Below are 26,787 nucleotides of genomic sequence, written 5' to 3' on the forward strand. Positions count from 1 at the left end.
AGTAAATCTGCCATAATTCAGAATAAACTGGTTATTTCACCTCACTTTTTATCAAAAATATTCAACAGTAGAGCCCATCATAATTACCCAAAGGCCATAGTTTATCTTAAGAGTTCACTCTTGTGTTATGTTGTCTATGGATTTGAACGAAAGTATAAACAAATATATATCCATCACTATAATATCACACAAAGTATTTTCACTGTCCCCCAAATTCTCTGTGCTTACTCCTGTTTGTTTTTAATAAATTCCAAGTTGTTACTTCAAACAAAAAATAGTAAGTGCCCAAAAATTAACTTTTCTATGACTTTCATAATATTTATTACTACACTGAACATACCGAACCTTTCACATGCTTTTACTTAATATATGCATTTTTTCTTATCCTTTATTCACATAAGCATCATCTAACTTAAATGAAAGTCCTTTTTGCCCATTTAACTTATTTTGTAATGGTAATAAGCAATCACCCCAAAGTGGTGTTTCTGGGGAGATGACAGTTGAAAACAGGGTTGAAAGTTCCACAGATAGATTCAGAGAATCCTTTCATACTAAAATTTGACATCACCTGCAAAAATGTGTATACTTGCTATATTTTTCAGGGGAGCAAATCTTACTTTCATCAGATTTTTCCCCTCCTTAGGACTTCAAGATTAAGAATCACAAGTTTCCTCAAAAAGTTAAACGTGGAATTACCATATAACACAAAAATTCCACTCTTAGATATACACCCAAGAGAAACTGAAAACATATGTTCATACAGAAACTTGGAAACAAATGTTCATAGCATAAATAGTATTATTCGTAACGGCCCCAAAGTGGAAACAACCCAAATGCCCATCAACTGATGAATGGATACACAAAATGTGGTATATCCACACTACAGAATATTATTCAGCCACAGAAAATAAGGAAGTACTGATAACATGCCACAATCTAGATGAACCTTGAAAATACTATGCTATCTGAAAGAATCCAGACACAAAAGGCCACATATTGTATGATTCCATTTCCATGAAATGTCCAGAATAGGCAAATCCATAGAGACAGAGTAGATTAGTGATTGCCAGGGGCTGGAGAGAGGGGTAAGTGGGGGTGTGACTGCTAATGGGCACCAGGTTTCTTTCTGCTGTGATGAAAATATTCTGGAATTACAGTCGTGATGGATGCACAACTTTGTGAATATACTAAAAACCACTGATTGTACACTTTAAAAGGGTGAATTTATGGTATGTGAATAAAGAATAAAAACCTCCTCTTCCGCAGCTACCTGTTAGATATCTTCTTCTGCATCATCCTTCCAAACCTGAGCTCTATGCATTCACATTAAAACTCAACAACTACCTCCTTTCTTCAGGTTCCTAATTTACATGTAGTTTCTCAGGCTGGAAAATTTCAGAGATGTCGCCAATTTCTTCTCTCTCAGTTTCAACATCACTTGCCGGCACTTTCTATTCACAATAAAAACAGTTAGCATTCTTAAATATGTAATTCCTGCCAGACACTCTGCTAGATGCTCTTCAGGTATCTTTCATTTTCACAACAGGCATGCATCTTACAAAGGAGTTGCTGAGGCTTAGGGGGACTAAGTACCTTGTCCTTCAGTCTTTCTCTGTCCAATCTATCTTCCACTCTTCAGCTACAGTGATCTTCCTAAAACCAACCCTGATTGTGTTACTCCCACACCTAAGGCTCTTCAAAGGCTCCACACTGTTACAAAGTCCAGACTCCTTCATCTGGTACAAGGTGCCCTTCTGGGGCACCTCATTCCTCATACCAGCTTCTTTCTGTTCCTGGACCATGCCATGCTCTTTCTCCTCTTGCCTCTAGACCTGGCATGGGGTTCCCTTATTCATTCACTCAACAAGTAAGTATTCAGTGCCCACTATGAACCTGGCGTTGAATTTGCTGCTTGGGCAAATGTGGTGAATAAAACAGATCCTACCCTCAAGGTACTTAAGGTCTAAAAGAAGAAACGATAATAAACAAGTAATTACAGACTGTGATAAGTGAAATGAAGGAAGTTGGATGCTGTATTATAGAACATGTAGGGTTAGGGGTCAGGGGCAAACTACAATGACTGTTTTAGATAGGTTAATCTGGTAAGGTCTCATACATACTTACACCACCATACATAAGGTGGTGGTGACATACTTTAAAACCTGAAGATTAACAAGCCAGCTATAGGAAAAGCAGGTAAGGGCAGAGGGGGCAATGAATGACAAGAGATGCTCCTGGAAACATCAGTAGAGCCCAGCCTAAGGATTTTTGTAGGCCATGGTTAGGAGTTTGGATTTTAATCTAAGTTCTTAGTGCAGTGGATTTCACTGAGGAATTTTAAGTAAGAAAATGTCACTTTTTGCCACTGAATGGACAAGGGAGTGGAGGGACACAGAGAGGAAATTAGGACACACAGCCTAAAGATATAGTAGTGGTTTAGGAGACAAATGTGGATGATTTGGATAAAGGTGTGACAGTGAAGGAGGAAAAAAGTAGACAGACTAGATGCAGAGTTTGACATGACTTGCAAAGTCATTAGCTGAAAGTGAGGAAGAGATGAAGAGAGGATACAGAGTTTAAGGAATGGTCACTGGAGAAAGAAGGCAGGCTTACTACAGAAACAGAGGATCAGAAGGATCTCAGGCCCATACTGAGTAAATACTCAAGAGGCCGACCATTTTCATTTTATAATGTCATCAACTTTCCCAGGACTTTTTCCAGCAAAGTTCAGCCACATAATTACAGGTGCAGAGGGCAAAATGTTGGGCTCATCGAGAATATGGATTTTGCCAGAAGAATAAAAGACAAGCAGGGACAAGAGAATAGTGTATTTTCAAGGGAGAGGTAATAAAAACAAACTATGACATGCACTCTAAACTGGATAAGGGTGTACAGATGGACAGAAAATGGATGAACTGGAGGTACAGATGAAGTTCAGGAATAGTCTCTTTGGGGTACATAAGCAAGGGAGTTATAAAGGCAGGATTCTGTGGTCAGATAGTAAGAAGTTGTAATTTGCTTCTTGTGCTTGGAATGGTCATTGCCCCCTCTAGGCAAACATGACTATTTGATCTCCAACCACATCCATCCTGTGCTTTTCTGCTCCCTGACTTCCCACGAGTCCCCAGCATTGCCACATAAGTTAGTCACTATCTCATCCAATCATAAAGGCCCACCTTAAACCATTTCTTCCATGAAGCATTTATGTTTTCCCCACTCGGACCTCTCCTGCTGACAACCCTCACTCAGTGTGCACTACTAACAGTATTCATGTTACCACCCATTAGTTATTCTTTTTCCTTTCTAGGACTCTTTTACTCAACTGGGAAAAGGCACTGTTATATACAGTCAAAGGTGTCTGGATTCCGTGGCAGTACCCAGAACAGCGCCAGGCACGGAGCAATCATTCAATAAATGCTAACAGAGATCTCAAGCTCACCGACCTCTAAATGTCAACCGTTCTCTAAAGCAGGATTCCACTGAAGTCATAATTCTGTTCACAAAAGTCCCAGAGATCTGCATTTACCTCAAGGGTGGGATGGAGGGATACCAGACCTGCACGATGATCGAAAATCTGGATGCCACAATTTGAAAAAAGCCACGTTCACCAGAAAACAAATAATTGTTCTCACAGCTCACTGCAGGGCCAGCAAGACAAATGGCCACATGAGAGGTGCCAAAAGTCAGCAGGCACGGGGTTGTACTCATGGTCTGACTTCTGCCTAACACCTACCTTCCACCTCTCCAGCTCCAGACGCAGGGCCCGCATCAGTGATCGCCCCGGCGTCCGCTGCCATGGCTTGCAGTACGCGGGCTCCACCCGAACCCAAAAACGAAGTGGAGCGGGAGCCTGGTCCGAGAAATGCCAAATCCGGGCTCTGAAACCGCAGCACAGGAAGGAGTCGCAGCGGTTGCTACCCGGCTCTTCCGGAAGCGCGGCGCGCGTGAAAGTCACGTGACGGGCACGGGGCGGGGCCACGCAGGCTTGTTTTGATTCTCCGGTGGTTGAAACGTAAGCACGTGGTCTCGGTTGTGGCGCTTTTTACCTTCTCCAGAACGTAGGCTTTCAGTGTAGTCTTGGCTTCGTTTCTACTTTTTTTTTTCTGGTCAAGTCCTTCCTTTTCGCCTTGGCGCATTCCTGCGCACAACAATATTGAAGTTTTAGGGGATGGTTTGCTTTTTTGTGGGGCTCAGGGCAGTGGAAACTGGCTCTGCGTTTGCTTACCGTGTAGCCGCTCTTACCAGCCTTGGATACCAGGAGCGCTTACGCTTCTCTTCCTCTTCTCTTCCCCTCTGGCAGCAACATGACTCCATCTGGTTTTCCTGGCTGCGGGGGAATGTGAACCTCAGGCAGATGTACTTTAATTGCGTTCCCTTTGACTCATTTCCCGACCCAAACAAGCCAAATCGCTTGACTTAGGTTTTCAAGGACACTAACTGACAGCTGTCAGGCTTTTGGATTGTGTATCAAAATAAACAACCGGCTGCTTGATCAAGAGATCGGCAACTTCCATCCTCCTCGTTTACTCTTCGTCTGGTCAAAATCATAATAACTGGAGCTGGATCTAGGTCATTTGGGGGCAGAAATGTTTCAGCTTTAATCAGCATATCTTTATTTCTCTCCTATTAATGTCAAGCAAAAGAGTTCTATATCATGTGTATATACATGAATGAATGAAACTGACTCGTTTATAATTTCCTTATTGGGTATGTAAAGCACACACACAAAAAAACAGCTGATTAAACCAGGCAGTACTTACCGCACACACACAAAAACAAATGACTTTCATGCAGCGATCCTATGGGTCCCTCAATCTCCCCCTCTAATTTCGGAAGTTATAGACCCAGCAGAAATGAGAATAAACCTAATACAGAAGCAAGCATTCGCTTAAGTGACCGGAGATCTCGGAGTTATTAGGCACATGACGTCAACTTGGACACTTCCTCCAGCAGTCCCAGGTTCATCGCCCAACCTCCTCTATTACAGCCTCTCTGGGAGTTTCCTTTTCCCAGCTCAGCCGCGCTCCTCCCACCCTTTCCAGTACCTCCCGGTCCCGGCTCTAGGACGCCGGCCTCACGCTCTCCCAAGGCTCGGTTTCCTCTCCACGGTACCCGGCGTGGAGGGGGCAGCCGTCCGGCACTCCAGCTGCATCCAGCAGGTCGCACCTGCCCCGCCTCCTCGCCCGGGCCGGCTTGCGCGGCGCAGGCGTACCGACGCGGCCGGGAGGCGGAGAGGACCAAAGCAACCTCGGCCTCCGCCTCCTTCAGCCGTATTCGCGCGGGGCTGGTCGGCGGACACCCGGACGGCTCCGGGCAGGGGCCCCGCGGGCTGCGCGTCGTAATGGGCTCCGGCTGGAGTAGCGAGGAGGAGCGGCAGCCGCTGCTGGGGCCTGGACTCGGGCCTGCGCCGGGGACCGCTTGGAGAAGCCGGGAGGCGGCGGCGGCGGCGGCGGCGGCGCTGCCGGCCGCCGCCGGGAGTCCCGGGCGAGTGTACGGGCGCCGCTGGCTGGTGCTCCTGCTCTTTTCCCTGCTGGGGTTCGCGCAGGGCCTGGTCTGGAACACCTGGGGCCCCATCCAGAACTCGGCGCGCCAGGCCTACGGCTTCTCTAGCTGGGACATCGCGCTCCTCGTGCTGTGGGGGCCCATCGGCTTCCTGCCCTGCTTCGCGTTCATGTGGCTCCTGGACAAGAGAGGTGAGCGGGTCTCGGGAGCGCCGGCCGTCTCTGTCACTCCTGGGGGAGCCAACTCCCTCGGCTTCGTCTTAGGGGTTGTGTGATGTGACCGAGTGTTGCTGGCATCCCATTCCTGACTAGGAGCCCTCCGTCTCCAAGACAAATATGGGAAGGCTTCTTTACAGATAGTGTTCTTATCGAGGCCTATTATGCAACAGCAGGGATTAAGCTACCTCTAAATGTTCAAGTTTTTGCGTAATTGGACATCAGAGCATCCCCGTGCACGTGCTATGTGTGTTTTTTACACCTGACAAAAATGACTGATGCTTTGACTTAAAAGGGATTGAGGGATGTTGAGGGTGAAAGGTCAGAAAATAGACTGAGGATGCCCAGATACAAGGAAGTAATGAGTTGGCTTTGCGTAATAGATGACTCCAACCCAGGAAGAACTGTTGAGAAACTCGGATCTGAAGCTTTGGTTTCTGGAAAATGGTGCACAGCAGCTTTAAGCTTTAAACTATGTGGATGTGACCAGGTGGCTGTGTCAGTTGAGATTTTTAACTCTCAGATAAAGCTTGCAGATGAATGAAGGCTCTTACTCTGGACAGACATCTCCCTTTATCACTTGCCAGTATGATTCTGTGAGGAGGAAAGAAGGTCATAGGCTTGAATGATAAGGCATTGAATGGTACCACACAAGTGTGGGTAAATGATTCATGATCAATGTGTTTAGCTACTAAAAAGGACAATTTTAGGCATAGAAGTGTAGTATCTAAAACAAGAAGAGAAATAGTTTGACATGCTCTACTCGTGTTCAGTTCTGAGCATTAATTTTAAGAAGGCCTTTGGCAAACTGGGGTACTTTTAAAGTTGTGTGACAAGAATGTAAAGGATGTTAAAAAAAAATCATAATGTGCCAGATGAAAGGAATTGGGTGTGTCAAGCTTCAAAAAGAAACTTGAGGCAGAATATAAAATATGTGAAGATCAAGTAAATGAGGAATTAGACTTAATGTGTGTAGTTCTAGAAGGAAGAACTAAACTTTGTGAAGTTACAAAGGGCTGTAACTCAAAGCGATGCAAGGAAGAACCTTCTAACAATGAAAGTGTCCAGTCCTGGCAGGTGTGTCTTGACTGGCGTGGAACTTCTAGGTAGTGCAAGTACGAAGGCAGAGAGATACGTGCTAGATGCTGAGAAAAGGCTTCTTACACTGAATGGAGGTTTTCCTCGTTTGATTTTGTTTGTTTGTTTTTAAACTAAATTTAGACTTTATTTGCATTTCACCAGTTTTTCCACTAATATCTTTTTTCCTGATCCAAGATTCCAGTCAAGAGTCCCAGATTGCATTGTTATTTCTCGTTAATCTCTTCCAATTTGTGACGATTCCTCTATCATTCCTTACAAGGTTGGCTAATTCAAGGGGAAGTGCTATTTTATTGTTTCTTTTTATTAACATTTTTCAGTAGTACTCCCTAAATTTAGCCAACCTTGTTTTTATGGTAGAAAAATGTTAATTTTTACCCTTTTCTATTAGAATTGTATCTACTCTCCTTGGCCAGATAAATTAGGGATTACTTATTCTCTTTATAAAATAAGTTACTTTATAAGTTCTTTCAGAGTTCCTCCACGGATGTGGTGAATTCAATTTTATATTTTCTGTTGGTTGGAGCAACAGAAAATAAATTTAAAATTCTCTCGTTTGGAAAATGGCTTCCTTTTCAGTAGGAGAAAGCCAGTACAGTTTTGTATGTTGGCTGTCCTGCTGCAGATGTCCTATGTGCATACTTAGAAGTAAATTCCTGGCATCTCTGGGTGCTAAAGTATCTTTCTCACTAAGGGGTAGACAGCTGTCTGGTCTTCCTGCTGCCATGGGTCTCACCTAGCTTAGTAGAAGACCAGTTATCTTCCTGAAATTGGTTTTGTACCCTCTCACTCCTTTTCATTTTCCAGCAAGGAGGTAGAAAGGGACCACCTAGTAAGATAACAGGAGAGCCAAAAGTGAGTGTGCCCTAGAAGCCAGGTGAAGAAAGTTTCAAGAAGGAGCTAACACCTAAATTAGTGTTAAGCTCTAGGGAGACATCCCTCAGGGAGCCTACATTCTAGTGAGGATATCCAGGGCACCAAACAACAATAAAATTAAATATCTAGTGTGTCAGAGGGTGATAAATATTTTGGAGAAAAATGAAGCAAGACAAGGGAGAAAGGAGATGTGACTGGGTGATACTCTCTCTGGACTGTCAGGGAAGGCCTTCCTGGTAACGTGTGTTTGAGCAGAGACTTGAGGGAAAAAAGGAAACCTGACTTGTCGATTCTGGACAAGACTGTTTCAAAGATGAAGGTCCTAAACTAGTTTGACATATCTGAGAAATAGCAATGAGGCTTATGTGGCTGAGTTAAGCCATAAGGGGAACCACCATAGGAGATGTCAGAGAGGTGGTGGGAGGCCTAATTCATGCAGGACCTCAGAGGCCACTGTAAGGACTTTGGCTGTTAAGAAGTGAGGAGGCCTCACTCCACTGGAAGGTTTGAACAGAAGAGTAAAATGATGGCTCTGCTCTTGTCTCAAGAACAAGAGTGGGGAGACTAGTTGGGAGGCTAATGAAATGACTCAGACAGAGCTGATGGCGACTTCCAATTGGGGTGATAGTGGAGGATTTGAGAAGTGGTTGGATTCCAGATATATGTTGAAAGTAGACTCACCAGGATTTGTTGGTGGATCGGATGTGGGGTGTGAAGAAGGGAAAGGAATCTAAGATGTCCTTAGCTTTTTAGCATTAGTAATTGGGAGAATCAAGCTGCAGTTTACTGAGATGTAGAAGATTGTGGTAGGAGCATTTTGGGAGTAGATGGGATGCAGGTCAGGAATTTGAAATGCTTATTAGATATCCAGGTAGGCAGGTTAAACTGTCAGTTGGATTTACAAATATGGGGTTCAGAGAAGAGACCTGAGCAATAAATTTGGGATGTATCAACCTATAATGGTATTTAGGGTCTTGGAGCTGAGTGAGATCACCTGTGGAGAGAGATGTTGGTTTAGAAGAAGACTGAGCCCCGGGGTGGTCCAACATTTAGATCTTGGGAAGATAAGGAAGAACCAGCTAGTGAGGCCTTGGATTTAGCAACATGGAGATCTTTGGTGTCCTTTAAAAAAATAGTCTCATTGGAGTGGTGAGGGTGAGTTCAAAACAAAATGCAAGGAGAGGAATTAGAGACAATGAATGTAGACATTTATGTCAAGCAGTTACTCTTTAAAGGACAGCAGAGAAATGGGTAGTAGCCAGGGGGAGTGTGGTTACTGAGAAGGCATTTTTAAAGATAAGCGATACTAAAGACTATCTCTGGAATGCAGTGTCCTAATCGATCCAGTAGAAAGCGGGAAATGACAACGGTAGAGAGAGAGGGAAGAACTGCTGTAGCCATGTCCTCGAGTAAGCAAGATGGCATACAGGCCCCCAGAGCACAAGTAGACAGGTTGGCCTTAGAGAGAAGTGTTGACAGCCAATTCTTCAGTAGTAACAGGAGAGAAGACAGAGTGTATAGATTCGGATGCAGGTGGTGGGTGGTAGGAGCTCGTGGAAGTTATCTTTGTTTAGAGTTCTCAGAAAATATGAACCAAATTTTCGCCTGATAGGATAGGGCAACAGTTATTGGAAGATGGAAGAGAGAGGATGAGTTATGATACTATTTCCTGGGAAAGCAGAGAACACATGCAGTAGGAAATACAGTGGAATTGTTGGGCAGCACTAAGGGCCTGCTTTCAGTGACTGGACATTAATGACAAGTGAGACCAATGAGCATAGTTGTGTGTTTTCCTCCAGCCTGTTCTGTTGGGCAAGCACAGGCATGGGCAGAGTTGACAGAGAGAGATGTAACCAGGTTGTGGTTTGCCAGGCAAATAGGACTAAGAAAGTGCAGGCCAAGAGTAGAGGATTGTAGAGAGTGATGTAACAATGGACCATCAAATCTAAACTGGGTAAAGGAGAAAAGGTAACACATGAAGTGGATGAGAACAAGTAGTAGGCTCCAAAATTGTCATTCTCAATTGGATAAAGAATTTATAGAGTACTAGAGGGCATGAGTGGGAAAGAGAAGGTCATGGTTGAAGAATGGGATGCTTTAAATTAAGATTACTTCATGGATACAATTATGATAAAGATAAAGTCAGAGTATAACCAAGAGGGTGGATGACTGAGGTCAGGTAGAGGACATGAGTATGGAATAAGAAGTCAGGGGACGGAGCAGCCAGGATATTGAAAGGGTCATCTCATGGGTATTGAAACCACTTGATTTATGAAAGAAGTAGTTTCCTCTGGAGTAACAATGAGCAAGACAGTTTCAAACTGTGAGAATGCATGATGCAGAGGGAGGTATGTGGTGGTCTGCAGACAGCTGCAGCAGAGAGTGGTGAGTATGACAGTCAGATAGAGTTAGATCAAAGGCTGTTCTGGCCCTGATGGAGTAACAGGAACTGGATCTATCCTTCCATCTAAAACAACTGAAAACAAACAACAGAATCAAAGTATATGAAACAGTGGTGTTTCAGACATTGGACAATAGAGCAGGTAGGTAAAGCAGGACAGAATGCTTTCTCAGAATGACAGAGAACTTCCAGGCAGCAACACAAGACGGGGAGGTCAAGCAGAGCTCCACAGTTTTCCTAAGTTGAGGAGACAGTTGAGAATTCTAAGAGGACAGCATAGCTAGAATTCTTAGGGTGGAGTACCAGAGAGGAAGTTTTAGATCTGCGAGGAGTTCCTCTTGAGTCTTCAGCTGAGCACTCATTACCAGTTACACGTGAGGAAACTACCCAAGTCTGGAAAAAGGACTACCAAAGAGGAGCAGGTAGGACAATTCTCAGAGTTCATGCAAGACTGGGAATATGGAGGTTCCCAATAGCCAGAATGGAGAACCTCATAATACATAAGAGGCTGGGTTGAATACTCGGAAGGGCATTGCTTCCGCAGTAAAGACAAACAGGCTCTAGGCTAAAGGCTGCTATGGTTCCACCTAATAAAACTTAAAACTACTCCTTGAAAAGATCAGAAGTAACTTAGTATTCCAGAACATTGTTCAAATATATTTAAAGGAGTGAAAAAAAGAAATTCATCACCCAACGGGGTAAAATTCTGAATACCTGACATCCAAATCAGCAATTACCAAGCACGCTAAGGAGCAGGAAAATACAACCCATAAAGAGGAGAAAAGCAATCAGACTGGACCAAGAAATGACACAGAATAGAATTAATAGACAAGGACATCAAAGCAGCTACTGTGTATTACATATGTTTAAGAAGGCAGAAGAAAGCATATTAAGGAGAGACACAGAAAACATAAAAAGACCAGTGTTAAACTTCTAGAGATGAGAACGTTATCTGTGTTTAAGACCCAGATATACTGGGTAAGATTTAACAGCTCATTAGATATTGCAGAAGAAAAGATTAGTGAACTTGAAGATACAGCAATAAATACTGCCCAAAAGAAAACACAAAGAAAAAAAAGATTAAAAACAAAACCCCCACAAGTATCAGTGCAGGACAGTTTTAAGTGTTCTAATATACATGTAACTAGAGTCCCCAAATGAGAAGAGATTGGTAAGGGAAAAGAAAGGGCATGGAGTGAGATGAAGTGGTAATGGGGAGATGGAATAAAGAAATAATGGCAGAAAAATTTCTAAACTTGGTAATATTCATAAACCTACAAATCTAAGACATTCAAGAATCCCAGTGAAAGAAACAGCATGAAGAAAAGCACACCAAGCAAATCTCAGCGTGAATAAAACTACAGCAAGGCACACAATAATCATATTGCTTCAAACCAGAGAAAAAGCATCGAGAGAGAAGAGACTGGGCACTTTAGGGGGGGGAGAGAGTAACAGTGATCTGAAGTGGCTGGGGAAGCAGTGTCCTCAGGGAAGAGGTTTCAGAGGAGTGAAAAGGTGAACAGAAGAGGGAAAAGCTTGAAAGTAGAGGGATTCCACTGCTCCGCTGATTCTGACCACTCCAGAAGGCACAGTGGAAAGATTTGGGGAACTGAGGAAGTGGCAGGGATGAGATCAGATTATGGGATGCATGAAGCCATATTGGGATAAAGATGACCTGTGAATCTTGGGTCTCTCATGACCAAGGTGAACAGAAAAAGCAGGCACAATATGATGAGTCTCATAGTCTTCAGGGTAGATTGGGGTGGCGAGGGTGTGGCTTTTGGGGATAGGGGTAGGTGGTCTTGCCAGGAGCAAACAAAATGCTTGTCTGCACCCCAGCTGATGGAAGTGTGAGGCCTGGGAAGGACAGTTTTGCGAGATAAAACTGATTTCCATGCATCCACTATGGATATGTGCGTGGTGGGGTTTTCCCCTCCAATCAACTGTGTATGATGATTTTTAGGTACTTATTGTGGGGGCTCTCTTCCTGTCCCCAGTCGGTTCACCAGCAAAAGGAGTTGGCTCATCTGTTGGAAGGAGGCTTCCTGCAGAGTCTGGCTGCCGTATTTGAGTAGAATTTATTTTTATTTTCAGTCGTTTGGTTTTCCGAAATTATTCCCACACTTTTCATTGGATAGTTTTTGCACTCACGTACTGGTTGTAAATCACTTGGAATCTATTTAATATGAAGATCCTAAATGTCTCATAAGCCTATTTTTGGGGGTTCCTCATACCTCTCCTTCCAAAGTCATTTGATGTCTTTTTGATTACCTGGAACTATAGAGTCCTGCAGGTCAAGATTCATATGAAATCAAGAAAGCATTCTATTCAAAACTGAGCATCAGCTGAGGTGGATTAAGTAATACTTGGCAACAATTAAAAATAAGAAAGCTACAAGCTGTGACTGCACTGTTGCTTTATAATAATCTGCTTTCACAACTTCTTTATTCTTAGAAGTTTATATTAGCTGTTAATATTGTCATATATTTGATAAATGTCATAATTGAGTAGAAAAGTATTCTAGCTTTCAGCAGTAGTAATAGGAAATGTGTTTATTTGAACCACAGGGCTATAAACAATGCCTCAATGCTCACTTGGTGGCTGTTTACCTTGATTACAAACCAAATATTAGAAAAAAAATAAACATCATGTAGAATGTAAGCCTTAATGTCCCAAATCTATAAAATTTTATCTACTATCTCATAGGGCACTCAGTGTAACCTTATAAGAGCAACATTTTCGAAGTTCAGGATATTTATGACCATGAATGTACTTTTTATTAATTATGTTTTATTTCCTATGGCTATAATGTGGTTTTAAAATCTGTGTTCTGTTATTAGAAGCGGTAAATGAGCAGTATGTATGCGTTACTTGTTCCTGAGAAGCACAATTTTCTGTGGTATTCCTTCTGCCAAATTTTATTAATCATATTCTGATCACATAAAAATATTATAAAGCTAACTCAGTTCATACCACAAATTATCCTCAGTGTAGTGTGTATGTGCCTGATCTGAATCTCAAGTTTATTTTCCTTGCTGTGTTTAATCTGCATAATTACAGTTTTGTTGACTTTCAATTTCCTTCAAGCAGAGAAGCCCTTTGAAAACCAAACATTTAACCATCTCCCCTTTGCCAGAAAAAGAAAGGTCTGGAAAAAAAAATTGCATTAAACAGTCTAAGTCTATTCACTGTGAAATGGTTTCAAGGAGGTCTTGAGTTTGGGAAAAATTGCAAAAAATGTTGCCACCTTTGCCACATACTCAGTGTGAGCCACCTATGTGGTGTGGCAGCTACAAACAGTAAGGCAGCATTAATTTAGTAGTAAGAAAAGTGCAGCATTCCAACAGTAGGAAGATACAGTCCCATTACGTTATTCTGCCATAGTTACTGTGTCTAATTTGGGGTTACCTTATTTTTTAATTTTATATCCTCTTTTGCCCTGTTATCCATGTAACCGACACATTTTCAAAATGATTTTATTTGGGATACAAAGGGAAAAGCTATCTGATCCACATTATCTTCTGAAGTCCTAAGCCGTACTTTTTTTTTTAAACAGCGTCATTCTATAAGTTGAAAGCCATCTGATAAATCAAGAAAAATTAAAAGACCATTATATTAATAATTGAAGGGTTCTAATGCACCACCTCCTAAGACCCTATGACAAACTTGTCCTTGATTATAGGATAAAATAAGTAATCAGCCAATTGTCATTTTTTTCAGAAAACTTACAGCAATAATCTGCCATCTTAAACTTTTTAGGGGCAGTTTAGATTTTTTTTTTTTATTAACAGCTTGCATTTGAAAATTAGAAATTTTATATTTGAGATATAAAACTAAAATACTTTGTCTTTTAAAATTATTTTCTACATTTTTTAGTGTTATATCTGAATAGAGCTTTCTGATCATTCATTTTAAATATCAAGAACTAATAGAACTTTTTCCTCTATCCTTGATGTGCTCATGCAAGTTTTCTATTAAAGTTAGGATCATTTCATTTTCAGCACATAGAGTTTTTTCCCCTCCACGTTGGGAGTTATAGAGGAAGCATATACTAGAAGATAATCCCAATATGATTGAATTAAAAAAAATCTTTATTCTTAACATTGGACTTACTTGACAAGAAAATAGAAAACAATCCATATATTTTTGTTTCCTTTAGGTCTTCGGATAACTGTGCTTCTGACGTCCTTCCTGATGGTTTTGGGGACTGGTCTAAGATGCATACCTATATCAGACTTAATGCTTAAAAGAAGGTAAATCCTATAAGTCACTTTAAATTTTTTCTCCACATTTTTCTTTTTTGTTATGAGTGTACAATATATGTTGGTTATAAGCTTTTAGTAAACAGTTCCATTTTTAAGATCATCAAAGAGGGTCATATTTATAGTAGCTTTTTGTCCCTCTCCTGACATGATGATTAAATCAATGGGCATTTATTAGTTGTCATATGGAAGACACTATACTAGTTGTTGTATAAATAAAAAGAGAACAAGTTAATCTTTATGCTATCCAGGAGCTATAATAATCATGGGAAAATATAGTATAACATAAAGAAGAATAATGTAGTTAATGCCATCAAAGATTTATAAAATTACCCCTAGAGACTGAGAGTAGTTTTGGCTGAGGTTGTCAGAAGGAAGGGTTCATGACGAAGGTAACAGTTAAACTAGGCATTGAAGGATAAATAAGGTTTTGATAGCTATAGGTAGGAGAAGTTGCTCCAGGGTAGAGGAACAGCAGGAACAAAGGCACAGAGGCAGGGAAGCATAGGCCTCTTCTGGGATAGGTCGGTAGTTTGGTTTCTGTACAGCAGCATTTCTGCAACTGGGGTCCATGGATTTGTTCTCAGGGGGTACAAAGTATATGAAGATTTTTTAAAATATTGTTTTCCTTTTGGTTAAAAACTAAAATTTTAAAATTAAAAGATTTTTTAACCAATAATAATCTATAATTTTAAAACTTTTTTAAAATCAAGTATACTTGATTTACAATGTTGTCTTAGTTTCAGGTATCCAGCATAGTGATTCAATTACATATATATTCTTTTTCATTATAGGTTATTATAAGCTATTGTATATATTTCCCTGTGCTATACAGTAGGACCTTGTTATTTATCTAAAAAAAATTTTTTTTTGACTAGGATGCCAGTTTCTTAAACTAGTGTTTATCAAACTGGGATCCTTGGATTTGTCCTTTAGAGCCACTGAGAAAAATTTTCCTCTTTAAAAGGTCCCATAAATCACTCAAGTTTGGGAGACACTGGTCTACAAAATAAGGTTTAAGAATGGAATATGAAGAGATGAGTTTAGAAAAGGGTATCCTGATTATGAAGGGTATTGATACCATCCTGGAGAACTGTAATTCCTCGTTGGACGGTTGGGAGCCACTTAAACTCTTAATCTGAGCAGCAGTAGGATCAGACCTGTATTAGATAAACTACTGAATTGAAGTTTGTAGGATTGATTATGGAGGGTTGAGACTGCCAGCAGGAGACCAGGAAAGATGCAGTGAGAGCCCAAGCTGGAGTCATTCTTTTGTTTTATTTGTTTATTCATTTATTAGTTCACTTATTCAACAAAATTCACTGAGCTCCTTCTCTGTGCCAAGCTCTCTTCTGGGCATGGGGGATATAGCAGAGAGTACAACAGAAAAATCCCTTTTTTGTGGAGTTTACTTTCCAGTTGGGGAGACTGGCAATAAACTAGATAAATAAGTTAAATACATAGGATGTGTTATGGAGAAAAAAAATAAAATTGGAAAGAAGGATTTAAAATGTCAGGGGAAGGATGGTGAGATTTCAGAGAGGAAGGGCAAAAAAAGCTTACTGGGAACATAATTTTTGGGGGTAAAGCCTGGGGAAATGGATGGATGATGCATTATGTAGGGGACAAGAATTCCAGGCAGAGAGAACAGCAAGTGTAAAGGGTGGGAAGGGAGGAGCACCCCTGGCAGGGAGGCTGGTAGGGCTGTAGCCGAGGCAGAGACTCCATGGGGAGAGTGGTAGGAAATGAGACCAGCACAGTTATGGGTGGCGGTGGGTGTGTGCGATGAGCTCCTTTAAGACCCTGTAAAGACTTCAGCTTTTTCTGAGCTAGGAAACCATTGGCAGCTTTAAGCTGAGTAGAACTGTGGTCACAGAATAAACTGATGCTGGAGGTCAAGGGCAGGAGTAGGGACACCAGCAAGGGAAGCAGCACAATAAACCAGGTGAGAGATGGTGGTGGCTTGAGTCATAGTGGTGGCAGGGGTGGTGGTGAGAAGTGGTCAGATTCTGATTACATTTTGAAGGATTTGCCAATGGATTGGATAACAAGAATAATAGAAAGTGAGGAGTCCAGAATGACTCCCTGGCCCTGGGAAGTTGTGGGAATGGAAAGGATAGCGCAGATGTGAGGCAGAACAGGAGAAAAAGGGATGGGAGGTGATATGATTGAGGTTGCACACTGGAGACCGAAATTATTGATTCCATTGACAGAGACACAGGACACAGGAGGAGGAAGGAGTGGGCTTTAGGTGCAAGACGCTGACTTTCATTTGGAGCAGAATCTTTCAGTTTCAAAATAAATGCTGTTAATTTTCAATTTTTCAAAATGTGTTATCTTTCCAGAAAATTTAGAGTACAAGTGTTTCATATTTTAAAAGGCAGACAGCAAAATCTTCGGGGTTCCTGTGGAATGCTGGCCTTCGTTTCCTATCCCTCTGAGTGAGGTTTTAACAGATGAGTTTTCATTGTTTGACATGTTCTTAATTTTTCAAATATCCAGCTTTTTAAAAAAAGTTTTTTTACAGTTTTTAAGTACAAATTTCAGTTTAAAGCTTAAGCTTTAAGCTTAAATTCAACAATGCATTCTTTAAAATGCCTACTTGTATTTTTGTTAGCTTTTCTTCTGCTTTGGGCTATCCATTCTATTGCTTCTCTCTAGTCTTATATCCCTTCATATCCTTTCCAGACATAAAATTATAGAAATAATAAAGAGTAAAAACTCTGTGTTGGTGGAGAAAGTACTATGAAAAAGAAATAGAGCTCATAAAGAAATGAAAACAAAGATAGGAAAGAGAAGAAAGAGGAGTAAAGAGTTCCGAGAGATTGAATCTTTCATAAAAAGAGAGTATAAATTGAATTTTCACCCTTTGTGTGTTCATCTGTAAGGAATGTGGGGATATTATCCCCATGAAACGAGACTTCATTTTATGTTCATACAATATTTCTTTTGAGCAGCACTATTAACAATGCGTGTGCAGCTGTTAAAATGAAAATGCTCCAATTGGAATACGTATTTTTGACTAGTAGCTTCAATAGATCACCACTTCTAAGCTTCAGTCTCCATCTGACACTCAGCAGGAAGGGATAAAGATCTTTAATATGCATTTGGCCAGCACTGAAAGAAGGATTGAGCAATCTGTGTGTCTGTGCCCCTGTTTCACTTGGAGCTTTTTGAGCATCTGACTCAGCCTTCTGGACTAGCGTCTCTGCACCCTTCACTTCCTGTATTTTAGCTTCTATAAGTCTTAAGACATGAGAATAGCAGCTTTCTGACAAGTCCTTCCTCAGTCACAACCATTATTACCACCTTCCTAATGGTATTCTACGTCTGCATAGTATCAGTATTTCTTTTATCTGCGTAGTACCAATGAAAATTCAGGAAAAATTATTTTACCACTTTTCTCTTATTAATATCACAAATAAATAAGGAACTTAGAATAATGAATTATAAAGCATTTCTTCTTTTGTGATTGGGAAGCAAGTCATACCAAACAATTTACAGATGGCATTGCTCTGTAGTGTGAAATACTATATGGCATATCCAGTAAACAATTTATAGACTTCTAGAAGGTGAACTTATAGTAGGTTATATCTCCTTTTTTTTTTCAGAGTGGGGAGGTAATTAGGTTTATTTATTTAGTGGAGGTACTGGGGCTTGAACCCAGGACCTTGTGCATGCTAAGCATGCACTCTACCACTGAGCTACACTCTCCCCACCTGGGTTATATTTGCTTCTAATCATCGGTGTATCCAGTGATTCCCATAATGTGTTATCTTTCAATTCAGTATAATTTTCATTAATACTAACAATAAATAACATTCACTAATGTGTGTTAGATAGTTAAATAGGATAATTCTAGTAAGCATAGACTTTCTAGAAATATACTCTATTGTGAAATGCTTTGCAGATCGCAATACTACATTTAAAATGACCATACCAGAAAAGATGAATTGTTTAGTGAACGGTTTTATAACTGCTTAACTATCTGGGAAAAAAAATGAAGAAGAGCCTTAAATCTCTGCTCTGTCACTTAAGTAAATTCCAACTGGATCAAAGATTTAAATGTGAAAAATGAACCACAGAAGTATTAGAAAATGAGACTGGTTTTTAATAATCTTAGAATATGGAAGGCCTTCCAACTAAGGCACAGATCCCAGAGAGCATAAGAAAGGCTTAATACTTTTGACTACATAAAAACATAGAGTGTCTGCATGATTAAATATACTACAAAACAAAGTCAAAAGATAAGTTAAAAACTGTGAAATGTTTGCAACAATAAGACAAATGGATTATTTCCTTAGTTAAAAAGAACTCTGTCAAATCAGTAAGAAAAATAGCAAGTCAGTAGGAAAATGGGTGATAGATATGAGCAAATAATTACAGAAATTGAAAATCAAGTGACATAATCTTAAAAGATGCTTGGCAACCTCATCATAGTTAAAGAAATGACAATTAAAAGTGCAATTAGATGTCTGTTTATTGGCAAGGATGAAAAAGTCTGACAATGTACTGGGTTGCCTGAGGTGGAGAGAAAAATAGGCACTGTTGATGTGCGAGTAATTTGGGGTATCCTTTTCAGAGAGCATTTTGGCAGTGTTTATCAAATTCATAATGCACGTGTCCTTTAACCCAATACTTGTCCTTCTAGAAAATTCACCCGCATACAAAGCTCTACCAGTTTGTAAGGTCAACCAAGTATGTGTGGCTTTGCTTTGTAATAGCAGAAGGCTGGATGCAACCCAACTATCTTCAGCAGAAGACTAGTTACGGTGAAATATATAGTGGAATGATATGTAGCTCTGGAAAGGTTCTGAAAATGCTGATTTGGAAATATCTCCAAGATATCATTGAGTTTTATAAAAAGACAAGGTTTATAACATTGTGTTTAATACACTCCTACTTAGTATTTGTCAAGGACTGTTTCTGAAAGAAACCATTACCATTGGTTGTTTCTGCAGAGGATGCCTGGGGAACTAGAAGTCTGGGGTGGAAAGGAGATTTACTTCTTATTTTATACTCTTTCCTCTTCTTGGGAATATCTTTACCATGTGCATGGATCACTTTTTGAACTGAAAACACTAATTAGGAGAAACTGAAATGACCACATCATATCTTCAACAATGAGAGTAAGAGAAGGAAAAGTGAGGAAGGGTTATATGTAAATTTCCTCAGGATAGAAATATAAACCTTTTGATATAGAAATGAACAGTTGGTAGATTTAAGAACTAAGACTCTTCTCTGTAAAATACGTAGACTTCAGATCCGTGTGTTTTAAAAGTATTGTCTACAGACTACCTGCTTATTAAAGATGGAGACCCCTAGGCCCCACTCCAGTCCTACTCATTTAGTCTTAACAAGCGCCTTTAGTTAATTTTAAGCTCATTTAAGTATGACAATGACTGCCCTAGGCACATAGCATCCTCACTTTAAATAGCATTAAGCAAATTGCATTGTGCTTGCCCATCCTACGGCATAATCACATAATATTTTAATGTCTTATTTTAAAGCAGATTAAGATCTACCTTCTATTTAAGAATTTTATTTGCCCCAGTTTGACTCTTAAAATTCCAGAGTTCAGGTTTCATGAATGTATTTCTGCATGATGGTCAGTTGAGATTCAGTTTAGAAAGGTTGGTAGGAGATTAACTCCTCATAATAAACGTTTAACAGGGGGAAAAATGGAGTAGATAGGTATGTAAAATGATCTTTAGGGTTTGGAGAAATACTTTTTTTCCCTTTGATTGTCTTTGGGGTATGGTTATTTCTGAGACTTTTTTCTAAGGACCCACAATATCATGATATGAATTTTTAAATTTACTTTTAAATAGATACATATAGAAAAGTACATAAAACATTTATGTACATTTAGTGAAGTAATCATAAAAGAGACAGCCATGTACCCATCACCTGGTTTAGAACTCCAGCAGTCCCTTGAGTGCCCCTCCCTGATTTATAACCCTCTCTCTCCTTCCTGTAGTCATAATCACAAATGTTGATAGGATTTTCAGAGTAAACTGAGTTGAAAGTTATGAAGAATATATTCAAAGTCTGTTGCAAATGCCTGTTTATTCTTTTCTTCTGAATAAGAATTTGCCATTGATTCTTTTTTCCTCCTTAATACCAAAAGGACCAAACAAGTAAAAGATTATTTTATCTGCAACAAAATCACTATAGGAACAAAATAGATTGGCCAGAAGTAGACCTTGATAATAATTTAACATATAATAATAAACACATAAATCAGTAGGATTGTCAAAAAGATCATGTTTTATTAAATAGATTTATCTATGATGTGTTTGGGCAAATTGGTTACCTATTTTTAAAATGTGGATATTTAACCATATGGCATGCATTAAAATATATTCCAGGTGGATTGATGAGTTGTATATTTAAAATGAAACAGTGTAAAGGAAAATGAATCTTATCCCTAAAGAGATTGCTTTTTCCAGGCATAAAGCAATGAAAGAAATCACAAAAGTAAACATTTGTAGGTTTGACTACATAAACGTTTGAATCCCTATGCTTCAGAAGAAATCATAAAATTAAAATGCAAACTAGGAAAAATATGTGTTGCAAATATGATAGATAACATAAAATAATGTAAAAATATATAAGCACTTTTCAAAAGAGAATGGGAAAATGGACATAATATACTTTTAAAATGTTGGTTTCCAGATTTCACTTTTTAAATTCATAATTTAAGTCAGCACTTATTGACAGTCCGTGTGTTAGTAAAGTATAGGTTAAGCTGTGTAAAGAGATCAAAAATGCATGAGCTCAATAAATAAAAGTTTATTTTTCTCCCAAGAAACAGTATAAACGTAGTGGGCTACTTCAGGCAGTTAGGCAGCTTTGTTCCAGGGACCCAAATTCCTTTTCTATTGTTCTAAAATCCCCTAGCGTGATATCCTTGTTCAAGTGGTCGAAGCTGGCTCATTGCCATGCTTTCATTTTAGCCCCCAGTAGGGGGAAATAGGACATCCAGGGCAAGTGACTCCATCTTTTGGTGGTAACTGGGAAGTTGTATATATCAGTTCTACTCACATCCCAGTGGTACAGACTTAGTCACGTACCTATCTGCAAAAGAGGCTGGAAATGTAGCTCAGCAGCCATGCCCCCAGTTAAAATCAAGGATGCTACAACAAAAGAAGGGGAGAAAGGATATAAGGAGACAGTTAGTAGTCTCAGCCATCAGGTGGCTCCATGTATCCACATTCCCCACCTCTTCCCATACAGAGAGCATACTCATCCTTCCTCAAAGGAGAAAACCCACAGTCCTGTCCAGTTATTGCATCCAACTCAAAATCCAGAATCTCTGGCTTCTGTCAGGTCTTTGTGGCTCTCTGGGAATATCTCCTTTGATTGTTCTTTGTTATTTTTGGCTTCATCCTCAGGAAGGCTTTCTTTTGGTCCATTATTCTCAGTGGATGTACCTAAAGTGAATGTTGAAGAATAGGCCATTCTTGGGGCTCCTCAGCTTTTGTGTTTCACTTTCCACCTGGTACTGACTTGGGGATCTGAGGCTTGCTTTAAGAATCTAGCAATCTTAAACCTTTGTAGAACCATTTTGTAGGGTTTTGGTGATACATTTCTCTCAAACACTTAGTAGGCTTCTGCTCTATTTGCATCTAGTAGGTTCATTTAAATGTAGCCACACCCAGAGATTTTTACTTCTGACTGTGGTTTTAACATCTGCTGAATCTCCTTTCCTTTACAGGCTTTTGTGCTCAGCCCATCCCTTTTCCCTCAGTTTCATGGTGGCCACCTGAATGCGATCTGAAAAAACTTAGACCTGGATAGGAAAATAATACCTTTAATGTGATTTTGCTGCTAGCTAGGCTCTGAAAGACATTTTATTTCCTGCTATTTAAGTATACAGAAGAAACCTGAGGGTTCAAATTCCTGGATTCTCATTAAATTTGCTTTGTAGGCCTTGGGTAGAGAAACTTTCTTAGTAGAGTCTTGCCTCTTCCATCTATGCTTGCAAACCAGCTACCCCTTGCCTGTCTCTACCTCTCTTGTCATGCCATCCTCAGAGCAGCAAGGGGCAGAGAACAGAGTAATGTTCTGATTTTTTCTAACAAGTTCCATGTAGTCTCAAACAGTGGTTTTGCTGCATCTCACAAATCGCCTGCCTTTTCAGCCTGCAGCCTAACCACTAAGTCAGTGCCAAATGTGTTGTGTCTTTCTGAATGCAGAATCCTAATTCTGGAGCTAATTTCTCAATCAGGGAACAGTTAAGCTGTTATAATGAGGAGACTCAAAATATAATGGCTCAAACAAGGTAGTATTTATTTCTTATATGTTAGACAGAGTTGGCAGCTGGACCAGGGCTTAGGCAGCTCTGTTCTACAAAGGGACCTAAGTTTCCTCTATCTTGTTGCTCCACTAGGGAGATGACCTTGGCAGGACAGTCCAAAGTGGATTCATCAACACTGTAGTCAGATTTCATCCCACAGGACGAGGGAGAGGGAGACCAGGGGGAGCATTTTGTCCTCATGGAGGTGACCTTGAAATCCTCCCACTCTGATCACGTTGGCCCAGACTTAGTAACAAGACCCCACTTCACTGCAAGGGGAACTTGGAAATGCAGACTATGGCTTACCCCAGCAAAAACCTGGGGTGCTCTGTAACTAAAAGGAAAATAGAATGGACACTGGGGGATAGTTAATTGTCTCTACTACAGGCAAACTGGCTATCTATTTAGAAGGAAAAGAGTATTTTAGATCCTCATTTCATGCCATGCATCAAAACAAATGCAGATGAACTAAACAGTTAAATAGTTGGAAAACAATATATAGGAATATTTATCTAATTTCTACCTAGGAAAGTTTTTTCTCCTAAAGCATGAAAAACAAAGGAGAATCAAAAAGAGAAAAATTGATAGACCTGACCAATTACAAATTGTTACATGTTATGGTTCAAAAAAGAATAGACCAATAGGAAAAATTATTTGTCAAAATAAGAATAACAACAGACAGATGATGTATGTATGTTAAGCACTCATTCAAAATAAGAAAAATTATAATTTACCAATAGGAAAGAAGACCAGTAGTCAAAAAAGAAATGCAAATTAAGGAGCTGCCTTTTGGCCTGACCAAGTGTGGTCGGTGGAACAACTCCGCCCCCATCCTCTAAAGATGTCCTGTTCTAACATCAGGAACCTGTGAGTATGTTCTGTTACATAGCGAAGGAGAGCTGTCGTTGCAGAGGAATTAGGTTTGCAAAGCATCTGACCCTAAAATAAAGAGATTATCCTCGGTTATTCAGGTGGGTGCAGTGTAATCATAAAAGTCCGTAAAAGAGAGACAAAAGAGGGAGACAGAGAGATGCAGTGTGAGAAGGACTCAGCCACTGGCACTGACTTTGAGGATAGAGGAAGGGCCAGGAGGCAAAGGATGCAGGTGGCTGCTAGCCTCTGGGAAAGGCGAGGAAGCCAATTCTACTAGAGCCTCCAGAAAGGAACACAGCTGTGTCACACCTGGATATTAGCTCAATGAGACCCATGTTGGACTTCTGACTTACAGACCTATGAGGGAATAAATTAGTGTCATCTTAAAGCCACTAAGTTTGTGGTAATTTGTTATAACAGCAATAGAAAACATATCAAGTTGTTTGTGTGTGTGCATGTATTTTTTAAATAGTGATATCCAGTGCTGTTGAGGCAGGCACTGTCGACCACTACTTTTGGGAATGTAAGTTACTACAAACTCTTCTGAAATGCAACTTGGGAGTATATTTCATAAGGTCTAAAATGTTCATACCCTTTGACTTATTGACCCTTAGGAAATAATTTGGAAATGGCAAATATTTTCATACAAAGATTATCAAATAGCATTATTAACATCAGCAAATAAGTAAACATTAGGAAAATGTTCAATGAGGTTTTATATCTGTATGATAGACTTTCATGGAGCCAGTATCATTATGATTATGAAGAATGAAATGAGATAATGCTTATGATAGACTATAAAGTTAAAATGATTTAGTACATAAGACTTATAGGCAATATGATATCTGTGATTAAATGTGCCTAAGTCTTTATTGAGAGATGCATTGAAAGAAAAACTGAAAGAAAAAAAAGACTGAAAAATCTGAATATTACTAGTAGTTATGTGAGTTACTGAATTATTGAATTTATGGATTTTTTTCTTTTTTATGCACTTCTTTTCTATTACAAGTTTTTATACTTTTTAACTAAGAGGGCAAAGTAAAAGTTATGAGACAAGAAAAACATTATGGGATCAAAGACTTCAACATAAGACAAGATACAATAAACCTCCTAGAAGAAAATATAGGCAAAACATTATCTCATATACATTTCAAAAATGTTCTCCTAGGGTAGTCTACCCAAGCAATAGAAATAAAAGCAAGAATAAACAAGTGGGACCTAATGAAAATTACAAGCTTCTGCACAGCAAAAGGAACCATAAATAAAACAAAACGATATCCTAAGGAATGGGAGAAAATTTTTGCAAATGATGAAACCGACAAAGGTTTGATCTCCAAAATATATAAGCAGCCCATATGACATAATAAGAAAAAAACAAACAACCCAATCCAAAAATGGGCAGAAGACCTAAACAAGCAATTCTCCAAGGAAGAAATACAAATAATCAATAGGCACATGAAAAAATGCTCAATGTCACTAATTATCAGAGAAATGCAAATCAAAACTACGATGAGGTATCACCTCACACCAGTCAGAATGGCCATCATTCAGAAGTCCACAAATGATAAATGCTGGAGAGGCTGTGGAGAAAAGGGAACCCTCCTACACTGCTGGTGGGAATGCAGTTTGGTGCAGCCACTGTGGAAAACAGTATGGAGATTCCTCAAAAGACTAGGAATAGACTTACCATATGACCCAGGAATCCTGCTCCTGGCATATATCCAGAAGTAACCCTACTTCAAAAAGACACCTGCACCCCAAGTTTCATAGCAGCACTGTTTACAATAGCCAAGACGTGGAAACAGCCTAAATGTCCATCAACAGATGAGCGGATAAAGAAGAGGTGGTATATTTATACAGTGGAATACTATTCAGCCATAAAAATGACAACATAATGCCATTTGCAGCAACATGGATGTCCCTGGAGAATGTCATTCTAAGTGAAGTAAGCCAGAAAGAGAAAGAAAAATACCATATGAGATCGCTCATATGTGGAATCTTAAAAAAAAAAAGAAGAAGAACATAAATATGAAACAGAAACAGACTCATAGACATAGAATACAAACTTGTGGTTGCCAAGGGGGTGGGGGGGGTGGGAAGGGACAGACTGGGATTTCAAAATGTAGAATAGGTAAACAAGATTGTACTCTGTAGCACAGAGAAATATATACAAGATCTTGTGGTAGCTCACAGCGAAAAAAAAATGTGACAATGACTATATGTATGTTCATGTATAACTGAAAAATTGAGCTCTACACTGGAATTTGACACAACATTGTAAAATGACTATAACTCAATAAAAAATGTTAAAAAAAAAAAACCAACTTTATGAGATAAAATGTGGGGGGAGGTAGATCTCTCTCAGACCAGGACTAAGTCCATTTTTCCCTGTACCTTGCTGAGAGATTATCGTATTTGGCCTTAATAAAAATCCTGTGAGATAAAGTACCTTTAGGGAAATTGAAACAGAAAGAGAACAAGTGATTCACCAAAGATTATACAGTTAATAAATTTAGCTAAGACTAGAAGCTGAGTCTTTTGATATCTAACCCAATATTCTTTTCACTTTTTTTTTATGACCTTTCTATAACTGGTACTTGATAAGTTGTTAGTCTAACCATTATATTCAAGACCATTATATTCAACTTTATATTCCCTTCAGTGTGTGGCTGCAGGTACCTTGACCATAGTAGATACACAGTAAATATTTTTAATTGGGTCATGATTGGCCAAAATTGTTAAAGGATACAAAAGTGAATAGATTTTCATAAAAGAAAACTGAAGCTATGGTAAAAGTCTTTAGAAAGCCCATTCCTTTTCACCATTTCACTATATTCTCCCTTTCCAACTTCCTTTTTCCTGTAATTCATAACATCTCTGACCCTTTTTATTGCTGTCTTTTCTTGGGCTAAATAAAAGGAAACTATTTCTAGCACTTTTGCCCATTTTCAGTATCCAGGAAATTCTGTAGCAGATGATGCAGGCTGACTAGGAATTAGGAATTGACAGAAAACTTGGGAACCATCAGCATATTGAGTGTTAGAGGTAGGTATTTTTACAGATTCTAAACCATTTCATATTAAAAATACATAGAATTTAAGTTAAGAATGCTGGGCTTAACACTGAGGAAATATCTGCTGTTTCCAAAAAGCTGACTAATGTTATCACCAATGCTAGTTGTAATAAGGGTTTATAAAGTACTTCTCCACACAAAATAAAAATATGCCAAATACTGCATGCCTTTAGGGCTGAGAGCCT

General features: G+C 39.5%; 2 protein-coding genes across 6 annotated transcripts in view; one reads left to right on the forward strand and one right to left on the reverse strand.

Moving 5' to 3' along the window:
* HSPBAP1 (HSPB1 associated protein 1) overlaps positions 1-5,186 on the reverse strand; it is a 47,739-nt gene extending 42,553 nt beyond the window's left edge. For 2 of the 3 annotated variants that reach the window (XM_074364709.1, XM_074364726.1), the window contains exons 1-3: positions 5,046-5,186; positions 4,226-4,327; positions 3,734-4,138 (exon numbers count right to left, since the gene is read on the reverse strand). In XM_074364709.1, the coding sequence (XP_074220810.1) occupies positions 3,734-3,797 (64 nt within the window). In that variant the 5' untranslated portion in view covers positions 3,798-4,138; positions 4,226-4,327; positions 5,046-5,186. Of the gene's footprint in view, positions 1-3,733; positions 4,139-4,225; positions 4,328-4,760; positions 4,946-5,045 lie in introns of those variants that run through there. The other variant, XM_074364715.1, reaches the window with a different exon arrangement.
* The window catches only part of SLC49A4 (solute carrier family 49 member 4), a 79,032-nt gene continuing 57,284 nt past the window's right edge, over positions 5,040-26,787 (forward strand). For all 3 annotated transcript variants that reach the window (XR_012507255.1, XM_074364749.1, XM_010970946.3), the window contains exons 1-2: positions 5,040-5,693; positions 14,252-14,345. Coding sequence is in view for 2 of the 3 variants with exons in the window: in XM_074364749.1 (XP_074220850.1) it covers positions 5,342-5,693; positions 14,252-14,345 (446 nt within the window). In the remaining variant the exon portion in view is untranslated. The remainder of the gene's footprint in view (positions 5,694-14,251; positions 14,346-26,787) is intronic.

The sequence above is a fragment of the Camelus bactrianus genome, chromosome 1 (assembly GCF_048773025.1).
Source record: "Camelus bactrianus isolate YW-2024 breed Bactrian camel chromosome 1, ASM4877302v1, whole genome shotgun sequence".
Classification (NCBI taxonomy): domain Eukaryota; kingdom Metazoa; phylum Chordata; class Mammalia; order Artiodactyla; family Camelidae; genus Camelus; species Camelus bactrianus.